We start from the raw sequence: 21,399 nt of genomic DNA on the forward strand, positions 1-21,399 counted from the left end.
ATATATTGTCTTTTTATGATTATACAAGCACGAGAAATGTAGTAATATCAAGAGTATTTTAAAGAAACTTCTTTTTCTCAATTCATACTATATCATGGATACTCTTTAAGGTTAATAGATACATTTCTGATTTTTTAAAAAAGCTGTATAAAGTCCTGTGTTATAAATGTAACATGTTTTATTCTTCTAGTACCTTATAGGTTTGGCCCTCCCATCCTTTTTTGACACTCTAACAGGACAAAAGAAGTGTGTGTAGAAATATATGTTCATATACTCTTGTATATATTTCCATGTATTAGGGTGTCAGCAAATAGTCATTTCCATGGTGTAGGTGTTTCTCATTTTAATGGATAGTACCAAATTCTTCTCAAAAGAAAAAAAACAATAATATGCTGAGGATACATTTCATTATATCCTTATCAATGATGTGTGTTACCAATTTTATCAATATCTCCCTTTAAAATGAGTGAGAAGTGATATTTCACTGTTCTTTAATTTTGTATTTTTCTGATTACTAATGAGATTATGCATTCTTCCCCCCAGTTTATCTGTTATTGACAATTCATTTTCTGTGAAATGTCTATTCACTTACATTTTTTTTTTCTAAATTTTGGGTTGCTCCCTTAAAAAACAAGCAGGAAGATTATTTTAGATTGTAGATAGTGATGTGTCATTTCCCATATATTTTGAAATAATTTTTACTTTAAAAGTATGCTGCTTTACTATTTTATAATATCATTTACCACTTTTGAAAAATAGTTTGTCACATATGCTTATGTATTCTGAGTTTTCTACCTTTCTGTAAAAAGCATCCAAACCCATATATTTTTTTCTTAAATTTCCTTTTTTTAAAAAATGATAATTATTATTTTTCCATTTTTATAATTAGTCTACCAGGAAATATTTTTAACACAGAGTGAGTTGGAACAAACCTTGTTTTTATGCAGGAAAACAAGTACATCAGTAAACATTTTCCAAAGATTTAATATGATTCAGCAAAAAGAATCTCACAAGAATCTCAGCATGAAGTCCTCAAGGTTCCATAGAACAAACTAGACCACAACCAAAGGATTTTAGGAACAAAAATCCCAGGCAGAAAGCTTTTGGATCTGAGTGTTCTATATCTTAGTGGGCTGAGAAAGCTGACATTCCCATCTCACACTAACCATTCCCCTCATCCTCTTCATTCCTGACTTCTCTGTGATATACTCTAAACTGCTAAGAAAAAAGTCATTTATGTAACAATATACAGAATATTTTTATGCCAAATGTGTCACATTCTTTCATATCATAAAAACCTGTAAAATATATGAAGTGTAATTAAAGAAATACAAACAGTATCAAAAGAAATAGAATAACTAAGGAGGATAAAAAGGATAAGGCAGTGATTTTCCATCACAGGAGATTTTGCCCCATGAGGATATATGGCAATGTGGAGATATTTTTGGTTGTAATGGTTACAGAAGTGAGAATATCGTCTAGTAGCTATGGACCAGGGATACTTCTAAATATTCTGCAATGCACAGAATATCCCCCTGCAACAAAGAACTATCCAACCTAAAGTGTAAATAATGATGAGAAACCTTGACATAAATAGAAATAATAGAGTGAGTCATAAAGAGTTGGGTGTCCAGAACTGTTCAACATGGAATATAAATTAAAATATTAAGCCAGATTTTATTAGTCACATTATTATCAGGGAGAAAATCATTTGGATGATTTTAAAAATAGCTTGTGAAATGAATTTTAAAATAATTTTTGGTTGTCATAGATACTTTTTCATTGTAATAATACACATTCTATTTGACTGAAATAAGCCACTTCAGAAGGGGTTTTTTTGGGCTACATGGTCATAGTAGAAGTAGTTGGTGGGGAGAATAATTTGCGTAGAGGTATTTAGTGGGTCAAAGTATGTGACTATAGGGCACATGTAGAGAAAAGAGTCACTTATGAGCTCTACTTCAGAGACTTGTTTTGATTATTTATTGCTTCACAACAAATTACACCAAAGCCTAGTGATTTAAAACATTTATTATTATCTCTTATAATTCTGAAAGTTGACTGGGTTTAGATAGGTGATTTGGCTTGGGCCTATATTGCAGTTGAAGGCACATGAGAGGTTGAGGGCTGGAGTCATCAGATGGTATGAATGTGCTCAATTTTCAAGCTGATGCACATAGAAAATGATCCTGTCTGTCTCTTGGGAACTCAGCTAGCGGTATTGAGTAGAACCCCTATATGTAACCTCTCTTGGTAGGGAGCCTCCCGATAGCTTAGTTACTGGGCTTCGTAAAGGAATGGCCCAAGAACATATTTTCTAAGAGGTCCAGGCAGAAGCTTCAGATCTTTTACTCACTAAGAAATCATGTGACATCACATCCACCATGCTTTATGGGTCAAGACCAAGTCACTAGGCCAGACAAAATTCAAATGGAGAACTATGTAAGACATTGAAAGCTGAGATATGTGACATATTAGTCGGTCATATTTGGAGACTGCCACAATCTTAATTATCCTAATGAATCAGAAACTCACTTTGTGGTAATGCTTTAAACAGATGTTTTGAATAATGGGAATGGTTATGGGTGGTTATGGGTCTGAAAACTGGAAATATGAGTATCGTGTCAGTCACCTAGGGAACCTGACTGTAGTTGGGGGAGCAGTGGCAGGAGAAAGGAATAAGGATTTAGTAGCATCACATCAGTCTGGAGGCAAAAACAAAACAAAACAAAACAAAACAAAAAAACAACAACCCAGACATGCCTACATGTGATAATTCTATCAAAGTTGAACTTTTAAAAAAATGCCTATGACACTATAACTCTCCATCATATGTTTGATAATTGATTTTCAGGCTTAGAAATAATGCTTTATTTCCCTCTATATTAGGAAAATTAAGTTGCAAGAAGATCTCCTCCATGAATACATCCCTTTTCTTTATCTAAAGTTCTGTATTCTATACAATGGGGCAGTCAACACCTATATTCTTTAGTTTCTCATTGATCACTTATTAAATGCAAGTTATATTTCCTCAGACAATCTGTTTAGTTAATGAAAGTTAAAGCTCCTAACCCATTTTATTGAAACATGATAGTTGCCCTCACAACCACTCCTCCATTAATTAACACACTGTATAAAATAAGTTCATAGAGCCACCTGCTTGAATGTCTCTTCAAACCAGATATCATTTACGTTCTTTGAACAATGGGCTTTCGTGTGTTATAATAGTAGACACATGACAGGAACTTCTTTTTTGCTCCTTCTTTCTCTTTTTAACCTAGATATTTGTATTTTCAGCACACTTTCCTTTTACCCTTGTTCACCAAAACCCTTAATACCCAGATACATTTTAACTGTGGAGATGTACTATATATGAACCAGGAGTCAAGAAATTTTGCGTACAAATAAAATTTGGATCTCATAAGAGTATGTAGTAGTTACATACTATTCCCTTGGGAAAATTATTCCCAAAATTATACGGGCCAGCAGAAATTCAGACCAAAACTAAATTAAGGTGAAAAAGAAACAAACTCATCTTTCATTTTGTTATTATTCATTTTGAGCTTTCTGCTGAACACTCATTTACTCCAAAACTATAAATCTGAGTATGAACAGGGGAATCCCAGGAAAGCATATTTTGTGTTTGAAGTTCTTTACTCTCTATGGACATTAGACTGACCCAAATGTCTGTTCATTGAAGTTGTTGTGTATTCCAATATTTTATATGAGGTTGATTTAACATTTGTGATACATGTATATATAAGTACTTAAATGTTTACAAAATGAGATTATACTGTACACTGTTTTACAATTATCCTTTATCTTTACCAAGTAAAAATATGAGTATTTTCCATGTTCTTAAATAGTTTTTACAAACATCATTTTATCAACAGTGCAATATTATATCCTATTAAGTCCCTATATCTTATATGATTAAAACCCCAATTATAGGACATTTACACTACTTCAATATATATATATAATATATAATAATGTTGCCATAGAGATCATTTAGCATGACATAATTACTGCCTTTGAATAACTTCTGAAAATTGGAAGACCAATCTCTGAAGGTTCTGCACATTTTAAATATTTTTAACATAAAAGGGAGAAATGTTGGAGAGACCACCTCCAGTAGGGAGGAAGCTGCAGAGACCAGAGATAGCCTCTCTGGAAAATTACTGACCAAGTCATGGAGAGTGGTGATTGTCCTACGCTGGTGGCACAAGCCACCCCAGGAGCTATTCTGTGGCTGGAATTGGAAGATCCATTTCCCCAAAACAGGGGAGGAGGAGATGTTTGGCTGCTGATTTTGGCTACTGATTGGTAGACTCGACTGGTTAGGAAAAAACCTTGGGCACAGCTTGAGTGTGAATATTCCATGAGTAGGAAAGATGCAGGTGGTAGCCATTTTGACTCCACCCCTCAGCATGGAGGGAAGGTGGTCTGAGTGAAAATCACAGTGATGGTAGGAACTTGCTTCTTCCACCTAGATCAACCCACAGCCCTAACCTAGGCTTCAGCCCTGCCTCTGGCAGGGAGGAGGATGGCAGGCCCTGTGCCAGCCTATCCAGATAACTTCAGGTAAATTTGAATGGCACAGACTGAAAATCTGATGTCTACCAAGGCAACTGTGTTTATCTTGGACCCATACTGCATAGATTGCTACCCACACCTGTAGGTCCTTCCTTGTCCCAGGCAGGGAAGAAAGAGATGTGAAGGTTCATTAGTCTCGCTGAGCAACTACAGTCTAGGCCTGTACAACTTGGATTATTCCACACAGCTGTGATTCTGTCCCTAGCCCTGGCAAAGGAGAAAGTTGGAAGAAGCTTCATTGGTCCCTGGTACAATGAGGGCAGCTTGAGCCTGCACAGCTTACACTACCAAATACATGCCTGGCTTTTACAGCACAGTGAGCAAAGGAGAAAGGGTAGGAATCCCTAAACTAAAGTGAAAAACTGCACCCAGAATAAATACTACAGTAAGACAAATGCCAAGACACCAATGAAAAATTACAACCACACCAAGAACCAGGAAGTTATGGGCCAATTAAAGGAATAAGATAAGCCTCCAGATGACATAAAGGAGTTGAGACAACTAGTCATAGATGTTCAAACAAATCTCCTTAATAAATTCATTGATACGGCTAAAGAGATTAAGGATAATAAGAAGACACTGGATGAGCACAAAGAAGAATTTGAAAGCACACAAAGGAAAATAGCAGATCTTATGGGAATGAAAGGTGCAATAAAAAAAAAACATTGGAATCATATAGTAGCAGATTTGAGGAGGTAGAAGAAAGGATTGGTGAGTTTGAAGAAATGAGCTCTGAAAGTGAACATATAAGAGAACAGATGAAGAAAAGAATGGGGAAAAAAATGAACATGGTCTTGGAGAACTAAAAGAGAGCAAAAAGGCAGGCAAACATATGTGTCATGGGTGTCCCAGAAGGAGAAGAGAAGGGAAAAGGGGCAGAAGAACTATGTGAAGAAATAATGGTGGAAAATTTCCCAACCCTATTGAAGGACATAGATATCCATGTCCAAGAAGGACAATGTATGCCCATCCAAAAAGAATCATACAACTTCTCCAAAAAATTGTAGGAAAATATCTTCAAGATCTGGTGGTAGGTGGGCTGAGATGAAATACTGATGCTTAATGTATGTAGAAGTTTTAATTAGCTTTACTGTAAAAGTGTGGAAATGTAGAGAGTGAATGGTAACACATAGTTAGTAAAAGGTAGTTTATAAATAGGGATGTGACTGAAAGTGGTAGTTTAGGTATGTAAATACCAATTGACAGAATGCTAGAGAATAATCTAGGAACTGAATAGCACAGAAGCCAAAAGATGGATGAGAATTGTGGTTGATGATACAGATGCAAGGGTGTCCTTTGTGAGCTAGAGCAAATGTACATCATTACTGCAGGGTGCTTAAAATGTGGGGAAGCATGGGAAAAATACAGCTGGTGTGATCTATTGACTGTGGTTAGTAGTAATAATATAATATTCTTGCATCTATGTGGAAGATGTACTGTGTTGATAATGAAGCAGTATGGAAAATGTGAGGCAAGTGTACACTATGGACATGGTAGCAATCAGATGATAACAGCTTATTTGTAGCAAATATTCCACCACAGAGTGGTGTGGTGATGGAGGGATATTGTTTGGGAATTCTGCATATATGTATGATTGATTTATAAATTTACAACTTCTGTCATAAAAAAATATTTTAAAAAATAATCATGGGATGGATTAGGGGAAAAATGCACCAAATGATAGATAAGGACTATGATCAGTATTGAGTTTTCGACAATATTCTTTCATAATTTTTAAGAAACGTCTCACAAAAATGCAAGATGTTGGTGGAGGGTTAATGTATGGGAACCCTGAATGATGTTAAGCATGTTTGCTTTGTTAATTCACAACTTTTACTATACACTGAATTGTTTATGTATGTTCATATATAAATGATATAAAGATAATAATAATAGGGTTGGTTGGGGGAAAATACTTTGGTTAGTAGCAATATTTTGACAATGTTCTTTAATCATTAATTAAAAAGTTTTAACAACAATGCAAGTTATTGGTGGTAGGGTGAGTTATGAGAGTTCTCTATGATGTTATATATGTTTGTTTTGTAAGTTCACAACTATTATTATACACTTATTGTTTATGTATGTTTATGTATGAGTGATATACTTCAATAAATTAAGGGAAAAATCAAATTAGTTAATAAGCAACAAAAGCAGGAAAAGGAGAGAAAATAATAGACACACTGGATTTGGGGACTGAGAAAGAACCAAGTTGTTGAGCTCAATCACCTTGTTTTTAGAGAAAACTGAGGCCCAATGTTAAAGAGAGTCTACCTGTCCAAGGCAGAGCTGGTTCTCAGTCTCAGCCTTCCACCTTTAGTTCTCTGTTCTTTCCAAACACCATGCTGCTACTTCTCACATCTTAATTGAATGATTACTCACTCTCTCCTGTATGATTTATTGATCACTATTTCTTACTTAGGTACTGTTTTCAGCAATATTTCACAAGCACATAAGCATGCACACACACACATATGGTCTCTAGAATTCTCCATAGGGAACCATCATGTTCCACTTACTCTGGTGCTCATAATTAAAGTACTCTCCCCGACTGAAACTTCCAAAATGGGTACTGTTCCCCACTCATTTCCTGGTTAGTGATGATGCTTTACATGAGTGTGAGTGGGGGTCTGGTGATAAAATTGGTCAATGCATGAATTGGAAAGCTGATTATTCAAAATTTACAATTTTATACTTCGAGATGGGGTAGGCATGGGAGAAGAAATCAGGAGGAAAGAATTTAGATGACACATGCACCTGTAATATCTTTTGTGCTTACTTCTTAATATTTGCCCCTTGTTAGGAATAGATGAAGCTGCTCTGATACTCTAAACATTCATCCCTGCTCTTTATCACAAGTTGCCTTTGCAACTTCTGGATTTTATAAGACCCTTTTTGGAATTCGGGTTTCAGCCACAGGAGGCATGGGAAGTAACAATCAGTGTAGACAAAATAATGTCCACCAGATAGGCGAGTGTACAAATCAGACACCAACTTAGGTGTTTGGTGTGGTTTAAGTGAAAAAAGACAACAGTTGGATGCACTCCAAACCTCACTTTACTCACTGACCCAGAGCTACTTTAAATCTGCTGAATCACATCACCTTCAAAACTCTAAAGCTGATTTAGAAAGAAAACAGATCTTCTTAAGGTAGTTGAGGACCCAAATGAATAAAACAGGTTGCAACCTCCATAGTATTACTGCTCTTTCTTTTTCACTGCAGGTCATCCTGGCATAAAACATACAATGGAGTCCATGGAGAAATTCAATCAGTCTCAAGTTTCAGAATTTATTTTGCTGGGACTGACCAGCTCACAGCATATACAGTTTCTTCTCTTTCCATTTTTCTCTATTATCTATGTAGTCACAGTTTTGGGTAATCTTCTCATTGTTGTCACAGTGTTTTCCACTCCAAATTTGAACACCCCTATGTACTTTCTCCTTGGGAACCTCTCTATTGTGGATATGACCCTTGCTTCCTTTGCCACCCCTAAGATGATTGCAAACTTAATTAGAAAACGTAAGACAATTTCCTTTGCTGGATGCTTTACTCAGATCTTTCTCCTTCACTTACTGGGTGGGGTTGAAATGGTACTATTGGTCTCCATGGCATATGACAGGTATGTGGCAATTTGCAAGCCCCTACACTATATGACCATCATGAATAAAAAAGTGTGTATTTTTTTGGTAGTGACTTCATGGCTTTTAGGTCTCCTCCATGCAGGGCTTCAGATTCCCTTTGTTGTGAACTTGCCTTTTTGTGGTCCCAATGTGGTGGATAGCATTTTCTGTGATCTCCCTCTGGTTACTAAGCTTGCCTGTGTAGATACTTATTATGTTCAAGTAGACATAGTTGCCAACAGTGGGATGATCTCCCTGAGCTGTTTCACTATTTTGCTTATCTCCTACAGTCTTATCCTCATTACCATTAAGAACCACTCTTCTACTGGGCAGTCCAAAGCCCGTTCCACCTTGACAGCTCACATTACAGTGGTGATTTTCTTCTTTGGTCCATGTATCATCATCTATATTTGGCCCTACAGCAACCACTCTGTGGATAAGTTCCTTGCTGTATTTTATACCATCATTACTCCCATCTTGAATCCAGTTATCTACACTCTGCGAAATAGAGAAATGAAGACAGCTATGAAGAAACTCTGGAGTGTCTCTGTTGGTTCCAAACAGGTTACATAGTTTTAAAAAAATGTAATTTATATAGAAACAGACTATGTCTAAGTGTTTTTCAAGGATTTTTTCAAATGTAAAACTATCGGATTCACGTTGAGTAAGTAAAGAAGAATACAGCAAAATTATAAACATTAACCTTACAAGGAACCAACAGAAAATAGATAAATGTTTTTGGATATTTCAAATGTTTTGGATATTTTGGATAGTTTTGTAAGCCCACCAAAGATTCGCTTGTCCTTCTACATAGTTGGTAAAGATGTGATTTGTTAAGGTATTAAAGAGACATTGGTTGAATGGGAAACTAAAGTGAATCCTGAGAAATTTCATCACACTTTTCTGTACAACCAGAAAGCTTTGATCATTATTAATTGCCTAACATTAATTTTCTGTCTTCTCAACAATATTAATTTTGAGTAAAAACTCCTGTGTAGTGCTTCTTAAGAAAGCATAACTCTAAGGCATTGTACATATTTATAATATCAAGGTATTTGTTTTATCTGTTCCCTGCAAAAAGAAAGAATTTTTTTAGACCCCTCTTAAGGATGCTGATATTATCAATTCTTAACCTCATCTTCTTTTATTACTTCTTACATTACTTAACCCCATCTGAATACTCAATTTCAGAAAGGTATGTCCTGATTCAAAAATGCATACATTCCAGAAAAGACATGGACTTTTTCCTTCAGAACATTGTGTGTTTACAATATGACCTCTAATAATAAATTATATTTGCAAGTTAATACTTTCCAGGGACTGTATGGAATTCCCATTAATTAATTCAATTATCTGGAGTTTCTCAAGCTCCTATTTGGCAATGATATAGGAGATAAAATCATCAGCTATAAAAAGTTGTGTGTTATCTTTTAAACAAGTATTTTTGTAGGCAAAGTCCACTGCTGACAACAAAAACAGTACATATTTGTTGATAGATACTTTTCTCCATTTTTACATATCCTTTCACCATTCTACAAAAATAGAGTTGAACAATCAAGGAAGTCCTTGCAACCTTTGGGAAGAAATTTTAGTAGTGTCACCAACTGTGGCAACAGAGACAAAAGGAAATAGGAAAATACTCTGTGTTTTCAATCATTAAAGACAAATAGTCTGAATAAAACAACAACAAACAAATATTTTCATTTGTTTAATGGAGGGGAATAATTGAGCATGGTGTTTCCTGGATGTCCGTATGCTTATGAGCAAGTTACATTAGAATGTGTTTCTAATAAATTCAAATCCTTAGGGATTAGTTCCTTGTGTCCAACTGAGAGAAAATAAATTTTACCATTCTACAGAGCAAACCACAGCTGTGTGAACTTGAACCAGGACTGACACAGAATCAGCCCAACAGACAGGAACTCACAAACTGCTTCCACTTTAAATGTGCACAAACCAATGCCTCTAGCATTATGCTCCCAGCCAAAATATAAATTCATTAAAAATGACTAGTCTTTAGTGATAGAAGAACAACTATCAAAATCTAGGAAGGAAGGTACAGTTTCAGTGTTCTATAATATTTCCATAGCAGACTCAAACCCACTCCCAGATTTGGAAGCACAAGAGCGGTTTTTACATAGACTGCAGACACATTTTATAATCCTCAATTTTGCCCAGAAAACCTTTTCCAAAAATCTTCATCCCTCCTGTTTTCCATCCTATTAGTAATAAAATTCCTTCCTTTTTAAATTATATTATTTAAATATACAAAAATACATTACATATAATAATGACAATAATTTTATTGTCTCTCTTTTTCGCTAGCACCTAAAAGAAATGAAAACCCTTGGAAATGGTGTTTTCCTGGATATGGAGACAATGAATATATAGGGAAAAAGGTGCAGAAGAAAAGGAGAAATGGTCTAGGAAATAGAGATTTTTCATAGCTTGTAATTATTTTTGCACTTTGTTTTATCATACTGTATGACATTAAGAGTACTGGCCATCAGGAAACCAAAAAGCTTTGAAGAAACCTCTACCTGTGTGAATGAAAAATCAGAATTGGGCTCTAGCTGGATTTCTAGAACCAGCAACCAGTGCTATCTTGGGTATTTTAGATTCCTAGCTGCAAAAATGTATATGATTAAATGGGTTGCTTAAACAATAGGAAATTATAGACTCATGATGACAGAGGCTAGAATTCATGCTTTCTCTCAGGATCAGTGTCTTCAGTCTAGCCAACTATCTTGGTCGGTTCTTGTCTTTTCCATCACATGGTAATGCACATGGTCATTTCTTCTCCTTTCTCTTTTGAGTTCTGTTTGCTTACAGCTTTGGCTGCTACAGTGGCATCTCTTTCTGTGGCATTATATATAAAAGGTCTCCAGTAAAATGATTAAAACCCACCCTGATTCAGGTGGGGCATATCTTAAGTAAAGTAACTACATCAAAATTTCATATTTACAAGGAGTTCAAATAATCAAATGGATTAATATTAAGAACATTTTTCTGGGATACATAACTCTAAGACACCACACGGGCTGTCACAGTCTAAAAAGGAATCAATTTTTTAAAAATTTTATTTTATTCATTTTTTAAAAAATATTACATTCAAAAAATATGAGATCCCCATTCACCCCCAACCCCCCCCCACTCCCCCCAAAGTAACACTCTCCCCCATCATCATGACACATCCACTGCATCTGGTGAGTACATCTCTGGGCATCGCTGCACCCCATGGCCAGTGGTCCACACCATAGCCCACACTCTCCCATGCTCCATCCAGTGGGCCAAGGGAGGACACACAATGTCTGGCAATTGTCCCCGCAGCACCACCCAGGACAACTCCAAGCCCCGAAAATGCCTCCACATCTCATCTCTTCCTCCCATTCCCTGCCCCCAGCAGCCTCCATGGCCACTTTTTCCACACCAATGCCACATTTTCTCGATTATTAACCACAATAGTTCATGAATAGAATATCATTAAGTCCACTCTAATCCTTACTGTATTCCTCCTTCCTGTGGTCCTTGGCTTGGTTGTGTCCATTCCACATCTTTGTCAAGAGGGGGCTGAGATTCCACATGGATACTGGCTGCAATCCTCCTGCTTTCAGTTGTAGGCACTCTTGGCTCCATGGTGTGGTGGTTGACATTCTTCAACTCCATGTTAGCTGAGGGGGGTAAGTTCAATAAATCAGAGTGTAGGAGCTGAAGTCTGTTGAGGCTCAGGGCCTGGCTCTCATATTGTCAGTCCAGAGATTCAAATGCCCTAGATATATTTTAAACCCCAGCATCAACTACAATTCCAGTAAAGTAGCATGAAAGGCTTGTGAAAAGAGATCACATCCGAGTCCAGCTCCATCACACAGAATCTCTGCTCCACAGGAAGAAAGAAGCAAATGTTCAAAGTAGCTCAAATCATACTTGTTAAACTTGAAATAACCAAATGGTTCAGCAACTAGCAAATTTATAATCAAATTGTGATTATTACCACAAAGGACTATTTCTGAGCAGTAAAAAGTAATGAGGTAGAGGCAGGACTTCCAGAATATCTGCATGAGGAGCTTGGCAAATCATCTTCCCAAAAAAACAGTGGTTAAAACTGGACAAAATTCCTAAAACAACATTTAAAGACTCTAAAAATTGATTATGGGCAAACAAGTTGATAATAATTTATTCAAGAAAATAGATTGAATCTCATTAAAAAACATTGGGAGTATATGACATCTGACCAGAGAATGCTCTCATTTTCTCCAACTCTGTGTTGTGAAAATTCTTTATTGCACAGGTGGGCAACCTTGAAGATAGACATATTCTATCCCCTTCTGGCTTTAGTCCTGGAATACTGAGGTCCCACTCTACATGTGGACAGGGAGGACCATGAAACCTGGTGGTTCCTATCCCCTATGCTCCTTGACTCAGATTCTATATTGTGGTGATTCTGCCCAGAAGTGGTCATGTCAGGTTGAGAGGACTGGCAGCTGCATGCCTCTACCTGATAGGGCTGGATGTATTTAATTTTTTCTTTCACTCTCTATCTCTGAATTTTTACTTCCTCTTGGTGATAAAGGAAATCTTTGTCGAAGCACTAGCTGCAAAAAAACTAAAGGTACACAGACTTTAGATAACACATGTGGAAAGGAGTACAGATCACTATTTTCCTTAAACCTCATGGAACAAACTCTGCTAGTGTCAAACATTTCTTCTGCAGCTTGTTCATCTCTCTCAACATTTATAGAATTGAAGAGATTTAGAGACTTGCTGTGGATGAGGCTTCAGTTTAAGAAAGTGTTGTGGCTGGTTTAATCTTTACTGAGACCATTAATATTCTCTCTATGTCTGCAGCCCAGCTATTTAGCTTTTTATCAACTGTGTGCTTACTGGAGTAAGATTTAGAATTTCCTTCAAGAACTTTTTCTTTGCATTTACAATTTGGCTGACTGTTTGGCACAAGAGGTTAGATTTTGGCCTATTTTGATCTTTGACACATGTCCCTAATCATAATTAATCATTTCTAGCTTTTGATTTAAAGTGACAATTGTATGACACCTTGTCTTAGCTTACCAAAAGACTGTCAATGCAACGTGTCAGAAATGTGTGGTCTTTTATAGTGGGAAATCTTTAAAGTAAAAGCTTACAGTTTTGCAGCCATGAAATGGTCAAATCAAGTCACCATGTCACCATTAGAGATAACTTTCTCACCAAGTCAGCTAGCGGTGATCCTGGGGTCCTGCCTTGAAGTAAAGAAAGATGGTGGCAGATCTCTGCCAAGGTCCCTGCCTTCCTCTCCATACTCACTGGCTCCTGGAGTTCAATTGTGGGAGATCAAGTATATGGCTAAAATCATCACCTCAGACTTTAGCTGCTAAGTGGGCCCAGCCCCTCAGGAATTTCTTTCCATGCATATCTGTTGCACTGATTCTAGACTCTGAGAATTCCCTCAGCCTCTTGGGGCTATTCTGTTTTCCTATAGTCCTCTCTTTCACATGGAAGGACCAATATGTCAGCTTACTTTCTCTGTGTGTCTTTTTCCCTGTGTCTCTATGTATATAAGGCCAGCAAGAGGACTGAGACCCAGCCTGTGTCACTCTTCACTGACATAGTCCAATTAAAAGCCCTAAAGCAATTTAATCAAGTGATCTAATCAAAACCCCCTTAAGTGAATTTAATGCAGAGTATACCCATACCCATGGGAATGGATTAGTTAAAAAAACAGTCTCTTTTTGGGATTGACCAAATTCAAATGTGATACCCCTCCTTTTACTTGAACACTTAGAGGCTATTGCAGGATTTTTTTTTTTCATTTTTAAAAATATATTTTATTTTTTTCTTCTTTATTTTCTTTTAATTGCTACATTCAAAAAATATGAGGTCCCAATATAACCCCGACCCCACCCACCCCACCTCTCCCACATCAACAAACTCTTCCATCATTGTGGCACATCCACTGCACCTGCAAATACTTTCTGGAGAACTGCTGCAGCACATGGACAGTGGTCCACATTGTAGTCCACACTCTCCCCCAGTCCAGCCAGTGGACCATGACAGGACACACAATGTCCAGCATCCATCCCTGCAGCACCACCTAGGGCAACTCCAAATCCTGAAAATTCCCCCACACCATATCTCTTCTTCCCTTTCCTGACCATCAGCAGGCACCGTGGCCACCCTCTCCACATCACTACTACAGTTTCTTCCCTTACTAATCACAATATTTCCCCAGCAGAATACTAGTAAATTCACTCTAATCCATACTCTATTCCTTCATTTTGTGGACCTGGGATTGTTATGTCCAGTCCCCCTCTACATCAAGAGGGGGTTTAGATTCCACATGGATGATGGATGCAGTTCTCCTGATTGCAGCTGAATGCACTCTTGGCTTCCTGGTGTGGTGGTTGACCATCTTCACCTCCCTGTCAGCTGGCCAGGGTAAGTCCGAGAAACCAGAGAGTAGGAGCTGCAAGTCTGCTGAGACCCAGGGCCTGACTGTCACATAGACAGTTCAGAGATTCACGTTTCCTGAGTATACACCAACCCAAATGCCAACCATGGGTCCAGTAAAAGTAACAGAAGAGGCATATGTTGAAAGGTTATATCTGAGTCCAACTCCATCACACTCAGGAACACAAACTCCAAAGTAGGGCCAGCTGACATGGCCCTGAACTCCAGAGCCATCTGCCTTGACCATAGAAATTATGGGTCACTGCAGCCCTCAGGAGAACTAGCACCCAGGTTTCCATCTACCTTGGCTGTTATAGGATTATTAATTGTTCTAATCTGTGCTTGCTTTTAACTTTAGTTGTATGCTTATGCCTAAGAACTCATAAATCAGATTTGGGGTTCACCTGTTACAAAATGGATAACAGTGAAGGGTAACCTAAAAATTGAGTCTGTAAATGTCAATACTATCTTGCAATTTGATGTATAGTTCACAAGTAGAGTTAGTTGAACTGCAGGAAAAGCAGAAAAACTTAGCAAAATTGTTACTAATAAAATTATTTTAGTTGCTTAGTTAATAAACAGAAATGTCCCAATTGTTTTTAAGTAGAAACTTAATAGAAACTATAACTAAAAGTTGAGATCTTTATATAGATGCCTTGATAATATAAAAAAGCAGAAGGGTAATATCTGAAATTGCTATAACTGGCCTAGACTTCAGCTATTGCAATAGTAATTATAAAATGAGTTTGCCTGTGTTTATGGTTACTTCAGGTCTAGCCTCAACCCTTGCCTTTATGTATGTTTTTTTTTTTTTTTTATAACAACCTCTGTCTCTATGGCTCAGGGAAAAAAAAATTTAAGACACCCCAGTCTCCTGTCCTTCCCATGATACCAATAATCGTTTTCCCTCAAAACTCAAGTTCTTTACTCTAGGGTTGAACATCTTCTCTTTCAGACCAGCTGCCACCAGAGTCCTGTTATCTCCAAGGACTGGGGAGTGGGGAAGGCTTTCCACTTTGAAGTGTTAAGGTTCTTAAAAGAAGTTATTCATGAGAGAAACTACTTTCCGTGAGGCTTCAGTGACTTCAGAAAGTATATACTGGAATTAATGTTTTTATCCAAGGTGTGCCAGAGTCAAAATGGTAAATAAGAAAAGCTCTGAAGTAAAGTAAAATGTAAGTTGTATTATATTCAAAAAGAAAGGGCTAAAATTAATATCTAGCTGCACAACTGGAGGAAATAGAAAACAAAACAAAACAAAACAAGCAGTAAACTAATCCCAAACCAAACCAAAGGAAAGAAACAGTAAAGATCATAGGAAAAATATATGAATTCGAGAACAAAATAGAAAAAAGAAAAAATATAGTAAAAAATACACAAAATTTGGTTCTTTGACAAGATCAACAAAATCAGCTCTTATCTAGACAGACAAAGAAAAAGAGAGTAGATGCAAATAAATAAAACAGAAATGAGAGGGGGGTCATTAACACTGACCCTTCAGAGACCACAAAAGAATACTATGAACAACTGTATGCCAAAAAAAAACTAGACAATGTAGAGGAGATGGACAAATTCCTAGAAACACACAAACAACTACACTGACCCTGGAAGAAATAGAAGACCTCAAAAAAACCAATCAAAATTGAAGAGATTGAAAAATTCACCATAAACCTCCCAAAGATGAAAAGCCGCAGACCAAATGGCTACACAGTTGAATTTTACCAATCATTCAATGAAGATCTAATGCCAATATTACTCAAATTCTTCCAAAAACTTGAACAGAAAGGCACACTACCAAGCTCATTTCATGAAGCCAGCATCACCTTAATATCAAGACCAGATAAAGATACTACAAAAAAAGAAAATTATAAACCAATGACTCTAATGAATATAGATGCAAAAATCCTGAACAAAATACTTGAAAATAGAAATCCAAGAGCATATTAAATGAATTATACACCAAAAACATGAAGGTTTTATCTCAGGTATGCAAGGGTGGTTCAAAACAAGAAAATCAACTAGTATAGTAAAGCACATTGATAAACTAAAGAATAAAAATCACATTATTCTCTCAATTGATTCAGAAAAGGGATTTGACAAAATATAGTACCACTTCTTGATAAAAAGACACTCAAATGATAGCAATTGAAGAAAACTTTCTCAATATGGTAAAGTGCATATGTGAAAAACCTATAGCTAGCATAGTGCTCAATGGTGAAAGAATGAAAGCTTTCCCACTGAGATCAGGAACAAATCAAGGATGCCCACTGTCACCACTGTTATTCAATATAGTGCTAGAAATTCTACCAAGAGCAATTAGGCTAGATAAAGAAATAAAAACACCCTAAAAGGAAAGGAAAAATTGGAACTTTTACCAAGCACTGATGTTATGATCTTATATTTAGAATCTCTGGAAAAATCCACAACGAAGCTATATGAATTAAAAGACAAGTTCAGCAAAGTGATGGGATGTAAGATAAATATGCTAAAATCAACAGCATTTCTGTACACTATGGATGTGAAATCTGAGGAGGAAATCAGATAAAAAAGTTCAATTTATGATAGCAACTAAAACTGTCAAATATTTTGGAATGAAGGACATGAAGTAACTGTATTCATAAACTACAAAATATTATTAAAATAAACTGAAGACGACTTAAATAAATAGGACATTCCATGTTCATGGCTTAGAAAAGTAAATATCATTAAGATGTCATTTCTATCCAAATTGATTCACAGATTCAATGAAATCACAATAAAAATCCCAACAGTCTTTGGAAGAAGTGGAAAAACCAATTATCAAATTTATTTGGATGTATAAAGGTCCCAAAACAGCCAAAATGATGTTCAGAACGAAGTTGGAAGATGTTTACTTCCAGATGTTCAGAACGAAGTTGGAAGATGTTTACTTCCAGACTTTAGAATATACTACCAAGCTACAGTGGTAAACACAGCATAGTACTGGCAGAAAGACAGACACATTGACCAATGGAAGTGAATTGAGAACTCAGAAATAGCCCCTTTTGACAAGGCATTTGAGCCCTCCCAGCTGGGTCAGAACAGTCTATTCAAGAATGATGTTGGTCATTTTCTTTTTCAATATGTCTTTGGCTATTCGGGGCCTCTTTTCTTTCCAAATAAATTTCATAGTTAGTTTTTCTAGCTCCTTAAAGAAGGCTGTGTTGATTTTTATTGGGATTGCAAAGAATGTGTAGATCAGTTTTGGTAGGATAGACATCTTAATATTATTTAGTCTTCCTATACATGAATAGGGAATATTCTTCATTTATTTAGGTCTTCTTTGATTTCCTTGAACAGTCTTGTGTAGTTCTTGGTGTATAAGTTTTTTACATCTTTAGTTAAATTTATTCCTGAATATTTGATTTTTTAATTTACTATTGTAAATGGTATTTGTTTCTTGATTTCCTCCTGATCTTGCTCATTATTGGTGTACAGAAATGCTACTGATTTTCACGCATTCATCTTATAACCTGCAACTTTACTAAACTCATTTATGAGTTCTAGAAGCTTTGTTGTAGACCTCTCAGGGTTTTCTATGTATAGGATCATGTCATCTGCAAATAATGAAATTCTGACTTCTTCCTTTCCAATTTGAATGCCTTTTATATCTGGTTCTTGCCTCAGTGCTCGAACAAGTACTTCTAAGACAATGTTACATAGAAGGGGAGAGAGTGGGCATCCTTTTCTTGTTCCTGAATTTAGAGGGAAGGATTTTAGTATTTCTCCCTTGTAAACGATGTTGGCTGTGGGTTTTTCATATATACTCTTTATCATGTTCAAAAAATTTCCTTGTATTCCGATCTTTTGGAGTGTTTTTATCAAGAAAGGTGCTGTATTGTGTCAAATGCTTTTTCTGCATCTATAGATATAATCATGTGATTTTTTCCCTTCAATCTGTTTATATGGTATATTACATTGATTGATTTTCTTATGTTGAACCATCTTTGCACACCTGGAATGAATCCCACTTGGTCGTGGTGTATAATTTGTTTAATGTGTTGATGAATACGATTACCAAGTATTTTGTTAAGTATTTTTGCATCTAGGTTCATTAGAGGAATGGGGCTGTAATTTTCCTTTCTTGTGGTGTCTTTGCTTGGCTTTGGGTACTAGGGTAATGTTGGCATCATAGAATGAGTTAGGCAATGTTCCTTCTGTTTCAATTTTTTGGAAGAGGTTCAACAGGATTGTTGTTAATTCTTTCCGGATTGTTTTGGAGAATTCACCTGTGAAGCTATCTGGCCCTGGGCTCTTCTTAGGTGGGAGGTTTTTAATGACTGATTCTATCTCTTTACTTGTGATTCACTTGTTGAGATCATCAATTTCTTCTTTCATCAATATAGGCTGCTTATGTGTTTCTAGGAATTTATCCATTTCCTCTGAATTGTCATTTTGTTGGAATATAGTTTTTCAAAGTATCCTCTTATGAGATTCTGTATTTCTGTGGGGTCAGTGGTGATATCTCCTTTCTCATCTCTTAGTTTGTGTATTTGCATCTTCCCTCTATTTTTCTTTGTTAGTCTCACTAAGGGTTTGTCAATTTTATTGATCTTCTCAAAAAACCAGCTCTTGGTCTTGTTTATCTTTTCAAGTGCTTTCTTATTTTATATTTCATTTAGCTCTGCTCTTATCTTTGTTATTTCTTTCTGTCTTTTTCCTGTAGGATTACTTTGTTGTTTTTATACTAGTTCCTCAAAATGTGCAGTTAGTTCTTCAATTTTTGCTCTTTCATCTTTTTTGATGTATGAATTTATGGCTATAAATTTCCCTCTCAGTACTGCTTTTGCTACATCCCGTAAGTTTTGGTATGTTGTGTTATCATTATCATTTGTTTCAAGGTAGTCATTGATTTCTTTTGAGATTTCCTCTTTGACCCACTGTTTTTCTAAGAGTGTGCTCTTTAATTTCCATATTTTGGTGTGAAATCTGGGCCACTGGCCCTTGCAGATTTCCAGCTTCACTCCACTGTGGTCAGAAATATTTTTTTGTATGATTTTGATTTTTCTGAATTCATTAAGCCTATCTTTGTGGCCTAGCATATGGTCTATCATGGAGAATGATCCACGTGCACTTGAGAAAAGTGTATATCCTGCTGTATTTGGGTGTAATGATCTGTATATGTCTATTAGATCCAATGCCTCTAATACACTGTTCAAATATTATGTTTCTTTAGTGGTTTTCTTTTGAGATGTTCTGTCCAGAGTTGATAGTAGTGTATTAAAATTTCCCACTATAATTGTAGATGCATCTATTCTTTCACTTAGTTTTTCCAGTGTTTGCCTCACGTATTTAGAGGTGCCCTTGTTAAGAGCATTAATATTTATGATTGCTTGTTCTTCTTGAGGGATTGTCCCTTTCACTAATATGTAGTATCCTCTTTGTCTCTCACAATTGTTTTGTGTTTAAAGTCTATTTTGTCTGATATTAATATAGCTACTCCTGCCTTTTTTTGGTTATTGTTTGCTTGTAAGATCGTTTTCCAACCACTCACTTTCAGCCTCCATGAATCTCTGGGTCTAAGATGTGTCTCTTGTAGACAGCATATAGATGGGTCGTATTTCCTTATCCAATGTCCCAGTCTGAATCTTTTGATAAGTGAGTTTAATCCATTGACATTAGTTAGCCATGTTTTGATTGGACTTGTGTTTGTCATATTTTGTTTGTTTGTTTTCTTCTTCTTTTTCTTTTTTTATTGCTCTTACACTCTCCTCCAGCTCTGCCTGTCCTGTTTTTTCCTTTCTTCCTGCTGAACTCCCTTTAGAATTTCTTGAAGGGGAGGTTTCTTGTTGGCATACTCTTTCAGTTTCTGTTTATCTGTGAATATTTTGAACTCTCCATCATTTTTGAATGCTAGTTTAGCTGGATAGAGTATTCTTGGTTGGAAATTTTTTTCCTTTAGTACCTTGACTATATCATACCACTGCCTTCTTGCCTCCATGGTTTCAGATGAGAAATCAGCACTTACTCTTATGGAGCTTCCCTTGTATGTGATGGTTTTCTTTTCTCTCGCTGCTTTTAGAATTTTCTCTTTGTCTGGAGCATTAGATAATTTGACAAGTATATGTCTTGGGGTGGGCCTGTTGGGTTTTTTGATGTTTGGGGTGCATTGTGCTTCTTGGATATGTACATCTGTCTCTTTCAGTAGATTTGGGAAGTTTTCAGCCATTATTTCCTGCAACACTCCTTCTGATCCCTTTCCCTTCTCTTCTCCTTCTGGGATGCCTATAATACATATGTTTGTGTGTTTTGCATTGTCATTCAGGTCCCTAAGTCCTAGCTGGATTTTTTCTATCTTTTTATCGATCAATTCTACTATCTGTTTGATTTCCGATGTACTGTCTTCCACATCGCTAATTCTCTCATCTTCCTCTTCTAATATGCTGCTATTTGCTGCGAGTGTATTTGTGATTTCTTGAACTGTAGTGTTCATTCCTGTCATATATGTTATCTTTTTGTGTATGTCTGCAATTTCCTCTCCAAGTGTTTTCTTTATATTTTTAAACTCTTCCTTTTCTTCATTAAGTTTGTCTGTGATATATGTTCTGAGATCTTTAATTACTTGTCCAAAGTTCTTCTCCCCTTCCTGGTTATTAATTTGTTCATTGGATTCAGCCATGTTTCCTGATTACCGGTTTGGTTTGTAGTTTTTTTTTTTGCTGTCTGATCATCATTTTATCTTGATGGGTTTAATCAGTTCCTTAGTTTCTTTGTCTAGTCTTGGGG

The 21,399-nt window shown here is 36.3% G+C and overlaps 1 protein-coding gene across 1 annotated transcript; it reads left to right on the forward strand.

Moving 5' to 3' along the window:
* Positions 1–7,848: 7,848 nt before the first annotated feature.
* LOC101443207 (olfactory receptor 4K17-like) lies at positions 7,849–8,787 on the forward strand. Its single transcript, XM_004475502.2, has one exon. The coding sequence runs from the start codon at positions 7,849–7,851 to the stop codon at positions 8,785–8,787; it is 939 nt and encodes a 312-aa protein (XP_004475559.2).
* Positions 8,788–21,399: the final 12,612 nt, after the last annotated feature.

The sequence above is a fragment of the Dasypus novemcinctus genome, chromosome 3, assembly GCF_030445035.2.
Source record: "Dasypus novemcinctus isolate mDasNov1 chromosome 3, mDasNov1.1.hap2, whole genome shotgun sequence".
Classification (NCBI taxonomy): domain Eukaryota; kingdom Metazoa; phylum Chordata; class Mammalia; order Cingulata; family Dasypodidae; genus Dasypus; species Dasypus novemcinctus.